Genomic DNA, 19,028 nt, shown 5'->3' on the forward strand with positions numbered 1-19,028 from the left:
CCGGAAAAGCGGAAGCGGCGCCGGCGACGTGTCACAGTAAACGTGCCGCTGCTCGTGAGGCATGTGTTGCGCAATCGCTCCAGCGGCCTCGTTCAGCTCCCACAACACTCGGTCCTGCTCTGCTTCATACTACAGTAACGTTAATAATCTCATCCATGAACATGAGTTCTTCCCGACTCCAATCCCTATTCTTTTGCACCGTCCGTTGACATGGAGACCACATGTCCCAAGATTCCGCTCTAAAACTTGCCGTCATCAAGCTACGCCATTGTTTTGAATAGGCTTCTGGCGACCTCTAGCAGACAAAATTATTACATATTGTACCTTTAACATCGGTAAATCTGTATTTAAAAAAAAAAAAAAAAAATTGTAATGCATTTTCACTGTTTTTAAATTAGCGTCAACAAAAGCCTGACTGTTTGATTTTATTTATTTTTCTTTATAAATTAATTGTTGCTGCCATAGTCTGCTTAATTGATGGAGTGTTTGAAGGGAACTTTTGATGTTTAGTGGTTATGTATGAAGCACCAGTGTCCTCTATCCTGTCGACACCATTTCAGTGGAGAGAGAGGTCTGAGGTTTTTTTTTTTCCTTTTTCTTTTTCCATGGGGATGAAATGAAGGAGGGATGAAATGGAGGTTGTGCTCTCTCTTGAAAGATGACTCGTTGAATTGTTTCGTTTAGCCTTTGACCCTGGTACCACAAGCCCTTTGGAAAAAAGTGTCTGTGAATGTTTTGTGTGTGTGTTTGTAATCACGCAGATCATCAGTCACGCTGGTTTGGTCAAAGTGGAATGGAATCTCACTCCTATTGCATTTCTCCTCATCATTTCCTCTGTGCTCTCTAAGCATGTGGCTCTATGGATGTGTGGACTCATTCCATGCCAATGTGAAAATGCCCTCATTCACTAGGGAATTCTAAAGCCATGATCAGCCTCTTTTCATTCCCTCCGCTCGCGCTGCGGAAACAAAAGAGAAGGAAAATGGTCTCCGGTTCTCTAGCGCCACCCTTTCATCACCGTTGGTCTTCGTTTACTAAATTTAGACACTTTATGATCAAGATCCACTCCCCAAATTGAGCAGTGGACCATCGTAAAGTATCTGCACAACTGCTCTGTGATCAGCAACTTCTATGAAACTCCACAACTGCTTTCGCAAAAAGGATCCTTCATTGATATTCAATGTAGATCTCTTCCCACTGTCCCGGCAAACTCTCACACCAGGATCGTTCTGCATCTTCTGCATATTCATGAGCCCATATTCTGATGCCACCACCACAAATCACATTTTGAGTCATGTCTTGTGGAGTCGAGGTGATGATTATGCATTGGATGTGTGCACGGCATTGGGGAGCGATAGATGCCATGCTAAATGTGTGTGTGTGTGGAGGGTTAAAAAAGCAGACGGTAAGTGTTGTGAATAGAGAGAGAGATTAATGAGACAGACTCAGTCTCGTTCGATGACAGCAGGGATACAGATGTCCCATCACAGTATGTGGCCTCTGAACAAAACTACTAGAGAGAGAGAGAGGAGAGAAAGATAGGAAAGAGGAGTTATTTTAGAAAGAGATAAAGTTAAAGAAAAGCAGAGATGAGAAATGGTTACATTTTAAGTGAGTTTTTATTTTTTTTTAATGCAGGCAGATGAATCTTACACTCAAGCTGTGAATGCCAATCATTTATTATATATATATATATATATATATATATATATATATATATATATATATATATATATATACTATAATGCTGCCCTCCAAAAGTTTGGAAACACCCCTGGCAAAGTGTGGTTTTGGACGATATCTTTTTTTTTAAAGTAACTTGACATTATCATTGAAGACCAGCAGTAATAATTTTCATTTTGATTGACATGTATATAATGCCATTATTATGTAAAGTCAGACATGCCCCTTTGCCAGCTGTGATGCCTGGTTACTGGTTTAAACTTGGCCGAGGTTTGTAAAAGATTTTTGGGTCAGCACACCTTAATAGCTTCAACAATTGATTGCCAATTAAAGGTGCCCTAGAACCAGTTTTTACAAGATGTAATATAAGTCTAAGGTGTCCCCTGAATGTGTCTGTGAAGTTTCAGCTCAAAATACCCCATAGATTTTTTAAAAAAAATTTTAACTGCCTATTTTGGGGCATCATTAACTATGCACCGATTCAGCGCGCGGCCCCTTTAAATCACACGCTCCCTGTCATGTCAGTTATTATTGCTCCATCTGCCGTTTTTCGCTATTGTTCTTGCTTGCTTACCTAGTCTGATGATTCAGCTGTGCACAGATCCAGACGTTAATAATGGCTGCCCTTGTGTAATGCCTTGAACATGGGCTGGCATATGCAAATATTGGGGTCATACATATTAATGATCCCGACTGTTACGTAACAGTCGGTGTTATGTTGAGATTCGCCTGTTTTTCGGAAGTCTTTTAAACAAATGAGATTTACATAAGAAGGAGCAAGCAATGGAGTTTGAAACTCAATGTATGTCTTTTCCATGTACTGAACTCTTGTTATACAACTATGCCAAGGTAAATTCAATTTTTGATTCTAGGGCACCTTTAAGTTTAGAATACAATGAACCAGTTAGAACCCAGTTTAGGTCAGATAGCTGCTGATGGTGGATATTTTGATGAATCGAAAAAAAATTTTCTATGTATAAACTGTTTATGTTTTCGTAGTTTGTGTTGTCCCTTATCAGTGCAAAATTATCACAAATTAAAAGGATTCATGCCAATATTGTCCAAAACCCCACTTTTCTTGGGCGTTTCCAAACTTTTGGAGGGCAGTGTATATATTACATAAATCAAACAAGACCTATTTGTAGCACCATTACGATAAAATATATTTATAATACATTTTATAAATCATTTTCTGATTCATGTTAAATTAAGTATGCGTAATAAAATTAAATTACAAAATGATTCTAAATAAAATGTTTTATTTAAATGTTACTTGAGAACTTTAATGAGTTGACTAATTGTTTCATGTGAAATATGACTTTTTTTTTGTATATACACCAATATAAAACAGTACGTTTATGCTACAGTCAGTGCATTGAATACCTATGCATCTATTTATGCCATATTTACACATTCTTTTAGGAATTTGCATTTTCTTCTTTTTATTTCCTCTATTGTAAATTTAATTTGATGGACCCCAACAGACCAATGGACATGTCTTTGCCCTTTTTTTGGGGGGGGGGGTGTCGTGAGTGAGTTTGGTGAACGTGAGTGTCCTTTTAGCAGGATCATGGGTAATGTCTTATATCAGAGTCAGGTGTAGGTAGTGACAGTTAAAGATTATTTCACTCAGCTTCTCAGTCTGCACCCCACATTGTCTCCCCCTTATCTCACTCCACCAGTCCTTCTTGACAGCGCTTATAGAAGAAGTCACAGTGGCAACAATTAGCCTCGCTGTAATCCTGTAGCTTGTCTGGTCCTGTGGCAACACCACCTGTCAGGACACAAGGCCTTTGTTGTGGTGTGAGTGACTTTTTCTAAATGTCCTGTGTCAGAATGCCGACATGATGTCGGAAAATTTTCTCCACAGGTTTGTGTCTTTAGAACTCTTTAGAAGCTTTTAGAAGCTTTTTTTTGAAAATGAGCATGTTTAGTTCTCAGAAATTTTTCTTTCTGACATGTTTGGGATGTGTCTGTCTGGATATGTGTCTCTTTCTTTGTATTTCTGTCTGTTGTTGTTACCACATTGACACAAAATCTATTTGTTCAAGATCTTTTGAAGGGCTTTATAAGGGTAAGGATTAATGAAAGGCGAAATGATGATTGGATATGTCAGGTTTCCAAAGGGTATTGTAATGTTTTTATTCATTTGGTAGATGCAGTTATCCAAAGTGAATTTATTTAAAAGTACACTTTTTATGCTTTTGAATTTTATTGGTATAACTGTCATTGGTTATACTTTTATTGTATAACCAATAAATGCAATACCAATTAATTTCAGGGCATGTTTATTTATTTTATTTGTTTGTTACCCTGTGAATTAAAGCCAGGTTTCAAAATCCTGAGGGAGATATATATAATATATACTAAATGTAAAAACAGAAAGTACAACAAATATTACAATGATGCATAAGGATTCTTGAGTTACAAAAATTTTATTGAAAAAAGTAATAAATGAATAATATTTTGAAGTATGTTAATAAATATATTTTGTATTTTGCATTATGATAATTGAGGAGTATTATTTTTTTAATTTTCATGAAAATATGCATATCATATAAACTTAATCTTTAATTTTTATTTTATTATTTATTATTATTATTTTCTCATTCTTTTGGTTTTGGGGTGAAACAAGTTTCCCACTTTCACCATGGGAAACCAAAATGCAAAGCAACTAACGTCAGTTTGTTTTGCTTTTTCGGTATGTGCCTTTTCCAAATAGTTAATTGTTTTGCTTTAATTGTTTTAAAATCAGGACTTTGACTGGATTGTAGAATCTTCACTGTTGTAGGGCATTCACCCTCTTGTCCATGAGCCACTTCAGTGTTAATTTGCCCTGGAATCTGAAAGAAATTTCTCCCAACTTGCAGGAAAGTGCAACAGGTCCTCTTGCAGTGTGTTCCTATTATTTTGCACCATCCCATTCCACTCTTGCTTTGTGTTTTAATGAGATGCCCAGTCCCTCCAGATGAAAACCAGCCCCACAGCATGATGCTGCCACCACAATACTTCACTGCTGGTATGGTTTTTGGCTGGTGTTATTTTATTATTATTATTTTTATTTTTATTTTTTGTTTGTTTTGTTTTTTAAAAAAAAAGATCTGCACCACATCACTTTGAATTTTGGATAAAAAAGTCTATATTTCTGAATTCCACAATTCTCTTTAAAATATCTGCTTGAAAGGATTCCAACTATACAGTTTTTATGATAATCCAAAAAGAAACCTCAGAAGGGTCTTTTCTGAATACAGTCTATACTTGACAGAATTCTTCTCAAAGCAAATCCCCCACACACACACATATACGTAAACAATGCCGATGATAGAAGATGTACTTTGTCTCTTTCAGCAAGGCCCACCTTAGGGACAAGCTGTCAGCAACATCCGTCACATTACCTAAACAAAGCACCTGCTGAAGTTGAGCTGGAGAACAGGAGATGATTAAAATAAAAGCTCTCAATGACTATATTTATTCTTTAGACACCTATTAGACACCTTTGGCTATTCCTGTTAAGGAAAATGATGACATGTTCCCTTTTTTAGGGAAATAAAAGTAGGAAGAATAGAATAGAGTGAATGAAGGAAGGAAAGAAACATCTGAGGAATCAAACATGAAAAAGCTGAGGAATCAAACGTGAGGAAACAGTCTTTGTAGTTTGGACACTGTTTCTCACTTTTCCTCTATGCTTGGCTAGTCCCTCACACCGTGGTCAGTACAGCACATCATTAATGCCGGTCTGATTGACAGCTAAACTGACAGCCAAGCTGTTTGGACGTTGTGGGTGGAAACCCTTTTTTTCCTCATTTTCATAAAGAAGACTGACAAGCGCACAGAAGAGACTGGAGGAGAAATGACATGTACAGGTCTGTGTGTATGTGTGTGTCCTGAGCACATGAGCACTAGTTGTGCTCAAATACTTTAAAAGCAGCATTTAGGGATCAATGTCGTTGCAAAACCTGGACGAGTACTCGATTTTGTAGCGTCCAGGCAAGTATTTTCCAGCCCTGTTCCTGAAGGCACACCAACAGTACACATTTTCAAATTCTTCCTAATCAAACACACCTGATTGAACTCTTCAGCTCATTGGTAAAAACTCCAAGATCTGAAATGTGTACTGTTGGGAAATACAAGTCAAGGGTGTTCAATTGTGCTCCTGGAGGGCCATTGTCCTACATTTACATTTATTCATTTTGCAGACGCTTTTATCCAAAATGATTTACAAATGAGGAATACAGCGATTTATCTTGAAGAGGCAACTAAACACAAGTGCTCAAAATACAAAGTTTCAGACTTTGTTTAGAGTAGTATAAGCTAGAATTGGGAGGGATTAAAGGAAAGTGAAAGCATATTCTTTTTTTCCCACTTTGTGATGCACTACGAGCCGTCGCTCCCTTACCGATTGTAGGCTTCTGGTAGGGACTCGTAAGAGTGAATGGAATATCTTGTAGAGTTTCCAACCTGCCCTGACACACTTGCCTGGAAGTTTCTAGTAATCCTGAATACCTTGGTTAGCATGTTCAGGTGTGTTTAATTACAAATGGAGCTAACCTCTGCAGGATAGTGGCCCTAGTCTAGGTTTGTATACCTCTGGTCTACGACTTGTAAAGGCCACCTAATGTTAAATACTGGTCATGACATTAATGTTGATATTTCTTTTAAGATGACGTATTTTCCTATTTTATACTCGCTCTTTTACATGTATGTGAAGAGTGTGCTTATTGTGTGAACCATCTATAAAGACTCGTGGGACTACCAGTTCTTTTTTTGTTCTTCACTTAGTTCGAAATACGTGAACAGCGATATATTTTTAGTGAACATCTGATGGCAAAATAAACACACTGGCACATGCTCTAGTAAAGTCAAGTCACATTTATTTATATAGCACTTTATACAATAGATTGCTTAAAATCAAGCTGCTTTACCATATTGAACATGAAAACCAGTGCCAGTGTCTCGTTTCATCAGTATTTCTGACATCTGACCTCGATGGACTGAACAGAAGAAATGAACCAGAAAAGACTTACATGTGAAAGAGCATACCTACCAGTTACATTTTCGCAACGGACCAGTGGTAGTACAAAGTTGCTTACAGCTATACCTTTCGGGAAAGTTCGCTTTAGCAAACTGTTTCGAACTCCCAAAACAAACTCCAAACACCTGATTTTGTTTCGAAATTACATCACATCAGTTCATTCTTCGATTTTGTGTCAAGTATATTGGGGCCTTAAAGGCTGTGATGTCAGGCCAGCAGATACTGTTTATATGTCAGCCAAGTTTTTGCAATGTGTTCCACACCTTTGGCATGATTCACACCACCATGGGCATCTTTTCAGACGATTGAGCGTGTTGAATCATTGTCAGAGCTCTCGGTGAGAGACACCATTCTGGCTGTTCAGCTAAGTAAACTTAAATAAGTGAACAGTGCAGGAGAAGAAAAACAGAAATGACAAAATCTAGCAAATGATGAAGTCAACAGGGCACAAAGAAAAGCTCTTCTAATTTTACATCTTCATCTTATCTTAGCATTCCATACAAGAATATTTTCATAACAGCATGACCGTCTGGAATAAAGAAAGTGGAAACTGTTGAACATGATTCATATTCAAAATAAGCAGCCGCTGCTTTGTTTGTACAGTTTGTGGATCCACAGTCGTAGTTCTGATTTCCTTTTTTGAATGACGAATACAGACTACTGCCACCTGCTGGTAGAGAAAGTTAATTCCTCTCATTCAGATGCAAAATGTACATGCTAGCTGGCGTTTTGACCCAGACAAATGTAACGCAACGATACGGTTGGCTTTCATCATTGCTAGTTTTTTGATGTTGGCTTGGTATGTGTCAGCCTAAAGTATCATGAAAAATAACTCTTGCTTTTTTGTTTTAAAAGTTATTTGTTCCCACACAAAAACATTTCATTGCCCCTATCCCCCTCCCGCAATATCATCACTTGCATTACTTTATAGTGTATTCCTCGGACAGAAACACAGAGGAGGTGGCAAGAATATGTTAAACTGCATGAATAAGCTGGAAAAGAAGTGCTTTTTTTTTTTTTTTTTGGCCTGCTTCCTTTCCAATGCTAACAAACATCTATCTTGTCAAGCCTGGGGTGACCTCCGCACGATGTTTCAATTTGGGCTCACTGACAGAGCCATCACTTGCCTCCTTTCTGTCAGACTCTTCCAGTCCACAACAAATGCAGCTAAATAATGCAACGTGCCCTTGAGTTTACACACTCCTCTGATCATCCTTTTAAACAAATGAGTGCCCAGAGCCATAACATCTGAAGTGTTGTCAACTTTGGGCAGGAAAAAAAGCAGGACAGAAATATATAAAAGACGAATTATTGCTGATGTTAAGAGAGCGAGGGAGGGAGGGAGAAGAGGGGGAAGATGAAAACAAGAAACAGGGCATTGGGGCATAGAGTATGTAGTTGGATAAAGTATAGTGTATGTCTCTGTGCTGAATGGTGAAAATTGTATCAGGTTAATTTGAGGCTCAAATCACAGTACTGGATTACTAATGAAAATGGTTTATATATTTGGGGGTACACAATCTTGAGCTTAGTATTGTAGAAATCCATTAACTGTACTCCTTGCACTTACACATTACACATACATAGCATTATAGCATTACCTTCTGTATGCTTTCCCACAATTTCATTACAAAGCGCATGTTATTCATTAGTGTTATTTGGTGCGTGCAATTAAATTTCACTATGACAGGGAACGCGTGTAATACGTGACCAAGTTATTTTAAGTTGACATTAACTCAATTTACCATATATATTTTCTCAGCATATGTTTGTGGCCTTATTGTGAATGATTTAGTGCATATTTTTTTCAAAGAATTAAGTTTTCCAATCATATTTGACTCCATTTTAAGGTTTTGGAAGTTACTAAAACATTTAAATAACCTGAATTGATTGAGCATTGATGGATTGAAGTTTTTTTTTAATGTTAATTTCTTGGATTTTAGAGTGTCACACCTGTTCACTGACCTAGTTCTTAATATCAGGCGTGCCGTTGACACGGGGGACAGGGGGGTCAGGACCCCAGAAGTTTTGAAATGACAGAAATCGACCCCCGCACTTTTGATAAGGGCTGCTTCAATCAGTCACACTATATCATTTTTAGCTTAGGATATTTTCTTTCAAATGAGAGCATTTAATTCCGTTCGTAAATAATCAACTGTTTTGTCGCGGATGTGAACAGGAAATGCGCTCTTGAACGGAGAAACACGCGATCTCCAAACAATCGATCAAAGCGTACTAACGTTTTAGGACAGGTCGATGGTATATAAATCATGCCCGAACTTTAGCGTTTGTCAGTCAAGCCAAACCCTCCATTCAGAAACCGAGAAATTTGACACTTTAAGGTAAGGAGGCTGATCTCTCAGGTTGACACGCGAGCTGGTTCGACTGACGTTTTCATGAGAATATAGTTTATGGACTGTTTTGATTTCGATAATTACATCTAGAAGGGTAAAAGCATTGATGGCATCTATAAAAGAGATCTGAAAGCAAAACGAAAGTGGTTATTGCCTTGACCAGCGACGCAGTGGGGAGGACGCACAAGAGGAGACCTGCGCGTTTACTGTAATACTGCATTTACAATGCTTATCAGTGGTGTGCACTTTGATCGCGAAAGTGAAACCAACTCCTGCTCTGAGATTGTATTGAACTCATCGGGTGCTGCCTAGTATTTCCTTTAGCCATTTTTCCGTCAACAAGCAATCTTTATGGTGACATTTACAGAATGTCTTTCTTAGACTGTAAACAAAAAAGAAATGGGATGTTGCCTTTTGCAGTTACAGATCAGTTCAGCTTCCTTTCCTGACGTGAAGTCACTGTTAATAATTTTGTTGTTGTTGTTAGTTTGTTTTTGGAATGACAAGTTGCTTATGATGGCTAATGGTTTTTTTGTTGTTGTTGTTGTTGTTGTTTGTTTGTTTCTCCATGTGGTTTTCTTGGAGAATTTATGTAATGTTAGTGCAAAGATTCTTTAGTGTCTGAACAGTACACAACTCTATGTTTTTCTCTATCCTTATCTGTTGTCTTCTAGAACATGCTGGCAGAGAAGGTGGAGCAGATGATGGAGTGGAGTTCCCGCCGTTCCGTGATCCGTATGAACGGGGATAAGTTCCGGCGGTTCGTCAAAGCTCCACCCCGGAACTATTCCGTTATTGTGATGTTCACCGCACTACAACCCCAGAGACAATGTTCTGTCTGCAGGTGAGACATGCACATTCATCTTTTAGTCCACAGGTATAATGCTGTATTTACTGAAGTCAAATGATAATACCAGGCGTAAACACGGTCATATATAAAGATTTGATCTGCCCCAGAGCACCACCGGAAAACCTTCTACATCTGTCTAGTTCCAAGCAGCCTCCACCCCAGACATCATTCCCATCTATTTATCCCACGACAGCTACTTAGCCCCCATCCACTCACCTCACATCCATCTCTCCCCTCATTATCCTTCAATCGTCAGCTAAAATGACTCCGTGCTCGTACAGTCATGTTCCTCAGCTGAATATCAAGCCTTAGAGTGTGAACCACTCCCACTAGTCCTATTCAGAATTCTCAGACATCATCTACCAGCTTCATTGAATAAAGATAACGGACTGGAACAGTCAGTGCTACCAAAATAGAGGAAGTTAATTTAAAGCAGATCGACCTTTAAATGCCCAGTCACCCTATCACGTCAACGTGACCCCTAATGCTTTTTTAATTATCTGCTGTCTACTCAAATCACATGTTTTATGTATATTCTCGTTTTTCCTCCTTATTTGCCCTCCATCCCTATCCCTGTCAATGCTTAATTGTTTTCTTTCTCCCTCTATTATTTTGTCTTGAATACTGAAGGCATAGGTAACAATGGTCGACTAATTGACTAGAAGCTGAGTAGTCTGTAACTAATTTGTAAGTTTAGCCATTACAGTTTGCATGGAAAAGTTGTTTTTAAATGTATCCCCAGTTCCCCACTATATATATATTTTTAAATTACAAATTTTAATCTAAATAATTACACGATGTGTAATTAAAAAACTCATACAGGGTAATTTTTGCCCCAATATCTTGAATTGTAACGGCATTTAACTACATTCTATAGGCTTCATCATGCAGTGAGTTGTTGCCCTGCATCATGTTCGTCACCAACCAACTGTATGAAATGTAAGATGACCTGCGTACAGTGGGTACGGAAAGTATTCAGACCCCCTTAAATTTTTCACTCTTTGTTATATTGCAGCCATTTGCTAAAATCATTTAAGTTCATTATTTTTCCTCATTAATGTACACTCAGCACCCCATATTGACAGAAAAACACAGAATTGTTGACATTTTTGCAGATTTATTAAAAAAGAAAAACTGAAATATCACATGGTCCTAAGTATTCAGACCCTTTGCTCAGTATTTAGTAGAAGCACCCTTTTGATCTAATACAGCCATGAGTCTTTTTGGGAAAGATGCAACAAGTTTTTCACACCTGGATTTGGGGATCCTCTGCCATTCCTCCTTGCAGATCCTCTCCAGTTCTGTCAGGTTTGATGGTAAACATTGGTGGACAGCCATTTTTAGGTCTCTCCATAGATGCTCAATTGGGTTTAAGTCAGGGCTCTGACTGGGACATTCAAGAACAGTCACGGTGTTGTTGTGAAGCCACTCCTTCGTTATTTTAGCTGTGTACTTAGGGTCATTGTCTTGTTGGAAGGTAAACCTTCGGCCCAGTCTGAGGTCTTGAGCACTCAGGATCACAGGATATCCCTGTACTTGGCCGCATTCATCTTTCCCTCGATTGCAACCAGTCGTCCTGTCCCTGCAGCTGAAAAACACCCCCACAGCATGATGCTGCCACCACCATGCTTCACTGTTGGGACTGTATTGGACAGGTGATGAGCAGTGCCTGTTTTTTTCCACACATACCGCTTAGAATTAAGGCCAAAAAGTTCTATCTTGGTCTCATCAGACCAGAGAATCTTATTTCTCACCATCTTGGCAAACTCCATGCGGGCTTTCATGTGTCTTGCACTGAGGAGAGGCTTCCGTCGGGCCACTCTGCCATAAAGCCCCGACTGGTGGAGGGCTGCAGTGATGGTTGACTTTCTACAACTTTCTCCCATCTCCCGACTGCATCTCTGGAGCTCAGCCACAGTGATCTTTGGGTTCTTCTTTACCTCTCTCACCAAGGCTCTTCTCCCCCGATAGCTCGGGACGGCCAGCTCTAGGAAGGGTTCTGGTTGTCCCAAATGTCTTCCATTTAAGGATTATGGAGGCCACTGTGCTCTTAGGCACCTTAAGTGCAGCAGACATTTTTTTGTAACCATGGCCAGATCTGTGCCTTGCCACAATTCTGTCTCTGAGCTCTTCAGGCAGTTCCTTTGACCTCATGATTCTCATTTGCTCTGACATGCACTATGAGCTGTAAGGTCTTATATAGACAGGTGTGTGGCTTTCCTAATCAAGTCCAATCAGTATAATCAAACACAGCTGGACTCAAATGAAGGTGTAGAACCATCTCAAGGATGATCAGAAGAAATGGACAGCACCTGAGTTAAATATATGAGTGTCACAGCAAAGCGTCTGAATACTTAGGACCATGTGATATTTCAGTTTTTCTTTTTTAATAAATCTGCAAAAATGTCAACAATTCTGTGTTTTGTCTGTCAATATGGGGTGCTGTGTGTACATTAATGAGGGAAAAAAAAATAACTTAAATGATTTTAGCAAATGGCTGCAATATAACAAAGAGTGAACAATTTAAGGGGGTCTGAATACTTTCTGTACCCACTGTAGGTCTGAGGTGGGGTGGGTGCATTAAATAAAAGCACATTTTTTTTCCATAACTAATTAATTAAATTAATCCATTATACTGTGTATTGGACTAGTCTTTAACCTCACTGAATTTCATGCCTGTATTTTGTCAAAAGGGTCCTTAAAAGTTTTAAAATGCCTTAGTCACTTTTCAAAATTGAAGGCTGTAAAATGTCTTTAAATATCTTAAATAGCACAGGGGGAGTCTTAAATGTCATAATCAGAGAACAGGAATTGCTTCAGAAATACCGAGTAAGTGCCGTGCTTTTTGTCATCTCCCCAAAGGTGTTCATGAAATGCCATTTTACCCAAGTCCCGAAGGACTTTTCTCTCCAGAGCACTTTTGACTGCAGTAAAGTCTCAATGACAGATAAGTTAACATCAGCTCGGCACTTGCTTTTGAAAATGGACACTCAGCATAACATGAAACATTAATGTGTATAATCATGCATATTTAAACTTGTTTGTTTTTACCACCTGCAGAGTGCTCTGCTTTATTGATGTTTATGGGTACATTTAGTTTATTGATGCATTTAACATGTCTTTAAATCGGAAGCTTTCAATCTGTAAATTCATGTTTATTTACCACTATTTGATGAGATTTGTTTTCTGAACAATGTTTAAGTTACAGTTATTAACATAGGATGCCTGTGATTTCATAAACTGATCCAAAGGGGATTGGGATCTCTGTAGTTTTTACTAAGATGGCCGTTACGGAAGGTAGTGACATGGAGGTGCAGCATGTAACCAGAACTAAGACTGACTTATGTGCAGGGTGTGAAATTCAAATTAACACTCACTGGATATGTGTGTTTTGTCTATGCGAGTATATGGGGGGAAACATGAGCTCTTTGAAGTGATGTGAGTTCTTTTGATTCTGCTTCATCAATGTTTAAATTCCATTTGTTTGTTTATTCATTGGTGGTGGACATCACAGTGACAATTTCCGGGAACTGGCAGGTGGACATCTTTGTTGCGTCTGCAGAAGAACAGATACCTAATTAGCAGCATTGTCTGCTTTTTTTTTCCTCTCTTGTTCTCTTTATACTGTCTACCTAGTGTGAAATAAACAGCAATCACTGTAATAAGTAACAGTGAGATGACACTCCTGTAATGAAGTCCCTCTTGTTGTCTTCTTTTTGTTTGCTATCTTTCTTCTAATGAGTAATCTCTTACTCTTTCTCTGTCTGTCTCTATGCTTCTGAAAATGTCTCTCTCTCTCTCTCTCTCTCTCATAGGCAAGCTAATGAGGAATATCAGGTGCTGGCTAACTCCTGGCGATACTCTTCGGCCTTCTCCAACAAACTGTTCTTTACGGTTGTGGATTATGATGAGGGCGCAGACGTCTTTCAACAGGTAAATATCCAGCTCTATCTCTCATTCACATGGATTTCGTCAGGTCTGTCTAGTGATTTGGTTCATGCAAAGGGCCCTGCAGAGAGAAAACATAGAAATTTAAGAGATTTTAAGAAATATTTAAATATATTCAGTTCATTTGAAAATTAAAAATTGAAATCAAATATTGTCATATATTTATTAAATATCTTAAATAACATATGAAAAGTATCACTCACATGGTATTTGACATTAATTTAATTTATTTTAGTGTATGTAGTTAAATATTGCTGCTCATTAATATTATTGATATACAGTTACATGCAGATTAATTACATGTCTTGACTGAAGTTTAACTTAAAAATGTCTAATTTGCTAATTTTAACAGTTGTTCTTCTGAGATAATGTATAATACTAATTAGTAGTAGTAGTAGTAGTATTAGTAGTAGTTCTCAGGTTGCCTGACTTTGAAAAATCAAGGACATTTATAGTGAATATATTTTTCCTAGTTATGCTCAGCTCTGAAATTGCTCTTTGTGACTGAAAAAGTCACGGAATCATTGTTCAAAAGATGTGGCGACTTTGTTCATGGTAATTATCTAATAATAACCCTACAAAATAGTTGTATAATTTAATTAAAATTAAACCAAGCTCAGAAAAGACAAGCATTTCCTGACCACATTTACTCTTTGTTCCATTCCTTCCACACGCATGCTCAAATGGTCTCAGCTTCTAATTTGTCAGAGCCTGACAACTTCAGGAATTACATTTTAAAAAGCAGCAAGAACAATCAAATGGAAAATAGCTCCCCGTCTGTTATCCATGTAATGAAATGTCACACTTCTCAGAAGCAAATTATAGAGAAGAAAATCTTTATGACACAGAACATGCACATTAATTTAACACACGCTGGTACGTTGCTGTTCTACTGCAATTTGCACACTAAACAGAGTGAGTTTGTGAAGAAAGCTTTATCATAAACTGATGTGTTCTTGCGCTTATAGATGCCTGCACAGCTGTATAGGGTAATAGTCATCAATTAGATTAGCACTACTGACATCCATGTGCTGTTATTTCCTCAGTGGAGTCTCTTATTTGGGTTCATCAAAAACCTAATTCATTCGAGTAAAACAAATTGCTCCAGCTCATAAAGACATCAAGCCCCTAGGGAAAGTCTAGTGGACAAGACTCAAATGAGCTTTCTGATTTATTAGTTTATAACTTAGTTTATATTAGGCTTTGTTTGGTATAATCATGAATCTAGGCACTAGTTTTATCTCACAGCACTAGTGTGATGAAGTTTTCACCATTTATAAGAGTGGCTGGCATTATAACTGTAAGCGGCTGTACATAAATGCATTAACTACAAAACTAGTTGTTACTAGGGGTGTAACAATATACCATGTCACAATATATTCAAGTGTACAGAGTTTTAGTGCCAGTACTACATTAAACTACTATATAAACCCCCGGTTTCACAGACTAAAATGCACGTTTGAGCTGTTTTAACTGAAAGTAACTTGCACTAACATATCTTAAAATATGCCAAAGCCATTTTTATCTCAAGATGCACACCAGAAATGTTTTTTCTAGGGTACGTTTATAAAGGCTACTTAAAGGGTTAGTTCACCCAAAAATGAAAATAATGTCATTTATTACTCACCCTCATGCCGTTCCACACCCGTAAGGCCTTCGTTCATCTTCGGAACACAAATTAAGATATTTTTGTTGAAATCCGATGGCTCCGTGAGGCCTGCATAGCCAGCAATGACATTTCCTCTCTCAAGATCCATTAATGTACTAAAAACATATTTAAATCAGTTCATGTGAGTACAGTGGTTCAATATTACTATTATAAAGTGACGAGAATATTTTTGGTGCGCCAAAAAAACAAAATGACGACTTATATAGTGATGGCCAATTTCAAAACACTGCTTCAGGAAGCTTCGGAGCGTTATGAATCAGCGTATCGAATCATGATTCGATCGCGTGTCAAACCGCCAAACTGCTGAAATCACGTGACTTTGGCGCTCCGAACAGCAGATTCGATAAACTGATTCATTTGTGCTCCGAAGCTTCCTGAAGCAGTGTTTTGTTAAGATTTTGTTCATTCACTTCCTTTCATATGCATGGAAACTTTGGTAACTTGTAAATGATACACATAAATTGTTTTGCCGCATACATACTAAAACTATAAAACTAAACTATGAGTTGTAAACTTGTGTAGTGAAAAAAGTTGCAAATGGCTCTTGGCTGATAATCAAACATAGAGAAAACTCTCATTTTGGCAATTTAACACTCTGAGGTCTAAAAACGCGCCGGCGCGTTTTGCAGTTTTTTTTTCACATTGCAGCAAAACAGACTTAAAATACTCCGTCATTTTTTATCATAGAGACATAAGTAATATATCAAATGAAACTATAGAATGTCTTCTTTTTTTTGTGTACACTCACAATCAAAATAAAACTTTGTGCTTTTTAAAAATAAATAAAATATACAGGGTGTGCTGTCCTGCCATCTCCGTCTCTGCAAACATCATTCTAAAACGTCACTAAAAGTAACTAAAATAGACGGCTTATACATGCTACATGGACATGAGAGATATGTCTTTGCAAAGCTTTAAGTGTCTACTTTTAAACGAAACAAATAAATTCTAAAAAAAATATTCTCCCTTTATGTAATCAGTATAAAAGTAAAGAGAGGTACTGTTTCTCCTGTCTTACCTAATTATCTTTAATGTGTGCCCGCCCACGCGCAGAGCGCTCTATTCATAAGATAATGTGCTGAGGCGATCTATGCAAACTGTAAACGCCCCTAACAGCGTCTTAAAAAGCATCAAGTTTCATCAGATTCATTCGCTTTCCTGCGCGTTTGGAAGATGGCACGCTACTCAGGTGAGCAGGCTCTTCAGATGGTCCTGGACAGTGAGGAAGAGTTCACTTTTTCCTCGGAAGAAGAACACGACTCTGACGATGAACGTCTGTATTTTGAAGAGCGACTTGATCCAGCTGAAGATACAGTTTCTGATGAGTAAGTGATTTAGTTTTACTTAAATTATTTGACGTGTTTTTTCTATATAAGCGTACATATATATTTGCCTTATATTTACATCTAGGCCTATCTATATAACTCTATATAACTTTATCTCATAAAAATGCTTATAAATAGAATGCTTTTCTGTTGATATAACGTTACTTAAATTATTTGACGTGTTTTTTTTATATAAGCGTACATATATATTTGCCTTATATTTACATCTATCTATATAACTTTATCTCATAAAAATGCTTATAAATAGAATGCTTTTCTGTTGATATTCGACTTGTTATTAATATGCATAGATACGTTGGATACACGCGTTAGATCGATTAACTGCATGCAGCTGAATAGCATATTATGATAGACGTGAATGTGCTAAAATATGCTTGGTTGTGAAATGCGCGAACGTGTTGCTGTTCACTAAATGTGCTAACTGATATAGCAGACTGTAACGTTTACACATTCGCACACTTTGTCCGGTAATGGCCAATTGACAGACATATACAGCATGCTTGTATACATACCTGTTAATTTCCTGTCAGTTATGCATAGCTAATGGTATGAGAGTAGTATCTTATATGCTAATAATAACAGGTTTTTTTTTTTTTTTACAATTTGTTTTTTTTAGGAATGTGGATCCATCACTCTCACATTCACCTGCAATTCCCACTAAGAGGGCACCCAGCAACACAGGCGGAAATGAGAAAGAGTAAGTACATGTTCACCCATATGGTAGGCCTATGTACACTACCGTTCAATAGTTTGAAATCGGTATGATTTTTCATGTTTTTAAAATAAGTTTCGTCTGCTCACCAAGGCTACATTTATTCAATTAAAAATACAGTAAAAACAGTAATATTGTGAAATATTATTCCAATTTAAAATAACTGTGTACTATTTAGTCTACAGTGTCACATGATCCTTCAGAAATCATTCTAATATGAGGATTTGCTACTCAAGAGACATTTATTGTTTACAATTGTTCAGAAATGTTTCTTGAGCTGCAAATCATCATATTAGAATGATTTCTGAAGGATCATGTGACACTGAAGACTGGAGTAATGATGGTGAATATTCAGCTTTGACATCACAAGAATAAATGACTTTGTGAAATATATTTAAATAGTACACAGTTATTTTAAATTGGAATAATATTTCACAATATTCCTGTTTTTACTGTATTTTTAATTAAATAAATGTAGCCTTGGTGAGCAGACGAAACGTATTTTAAAAACATTAAAAATCTTAGTGATCCCAAACTTTTGAACGGTAGTGTATGTATATATGTGTCTGTATGGCTTTCTTTCTTATGCGTGCACAATATATTAGCATTAGTGCTTGGTAATGTTAATATATACAATAATAAACATTATATTAGTATTAGTTATTGATGATGCAAATAGTATAGCTCCTTGTGTAATAACCATCTCACTGTTTTTTTTTCTCCAGCTATAGCCCTAATGAGAGTGCTCCAAAACCCCTTGCAAAAAAGGCCAAGAAAAACATTCAGACAAGCAACAGGCATTCAGCTCTGTCATGGAAAACAGATAATGACACTGACATGGTTCCACAGACTCTGAGATTCCTACCTGCACGGGAACCTGGACCACAGCTGCGTCCTGCTGATGAACACACTCCTAAGAGTCTCTTCAAAATGTTCAAAATGCAAGGAATAATGCCACCGCTGGTCGTCGGAACTGCATGCTTTGCAAAGTACAGCTTGGTAAAAGGCAAGACACACCTTGGAAATGCCAGGCATGTGACATTTACTTGTGTCTTCAGTTGAAAAGGAACTGTTTTCAAAAATGGCACACAGATGTGTGACTGTTCAGATTCTCTGTTCACCACCTCTCACTGACCATTGGGCTGCAAAGATTATCTATATGTGATCAAGCAGGTTATGTATAGGGTGTAAAAGTGGGCTTTTTTTATAAACCTTACCTTTATTTGCCTGTATACACAAAATGTGCCTTTGACCCTAGTTTATATGTGGATTATATTGTTAACTTTATTTTAAATAAAAAAGAAAAAAAACAATGATATGTCTTGTCTTTGCATTTTCTTAGTTGACTCAGTCACATTCCTGACTGAATGGCTCATTATGCGGCTCATTAGGGGCAGGGTCTTAATCTCCCCAGGTGTAAATCACTTCATTATT

The 19,028-nt window shown here is 37.5% G+C and overlaps 1 protein-coding gene across 2 annotated transcripts in view; it reads left to right on the forward strand.

Moving 5' to 3' along the window:
* The window catches only part of tusc3 (tumor suppressor candidate 3), a 108,059-nt gene that overhangs the window by 33,023 nt on the left and 56,008 nt on the right, over positions 1-19,028 (forward strand). For both annotated transcript variants that reach the window (XM_048197426.1, XM_048197427.1), the window contains 2 exons: positions 9,744-9,913; positions 13,735-13,852. In XM_048197426.1, coding sequence (XP_048053383.1) covers positions 9,744-9,913; positions 13,735-13,852 — 288 coding nt within the window. The remainder of the gene's footprint in view (positions 1-9,743; positions 9,914-13,734; positions 13,853-19,028) is intronic.

Source organism: Megalobrama amblycephala, linkage group LG7 (assembly GCF_018812025.1).
Source record: "Megalobrama amblycephala isolate DHTTF-2021 linkage group LG7, ASM1881202v1, whole genome shotgun sequence".
Classification (NCBI taxonomy): Eukaryota; Metazoa; Chordata; class Actinopteri; order Cypriniformes; family Xenocyprididae; genus Megalobrama; species Megalobrama amblycephala.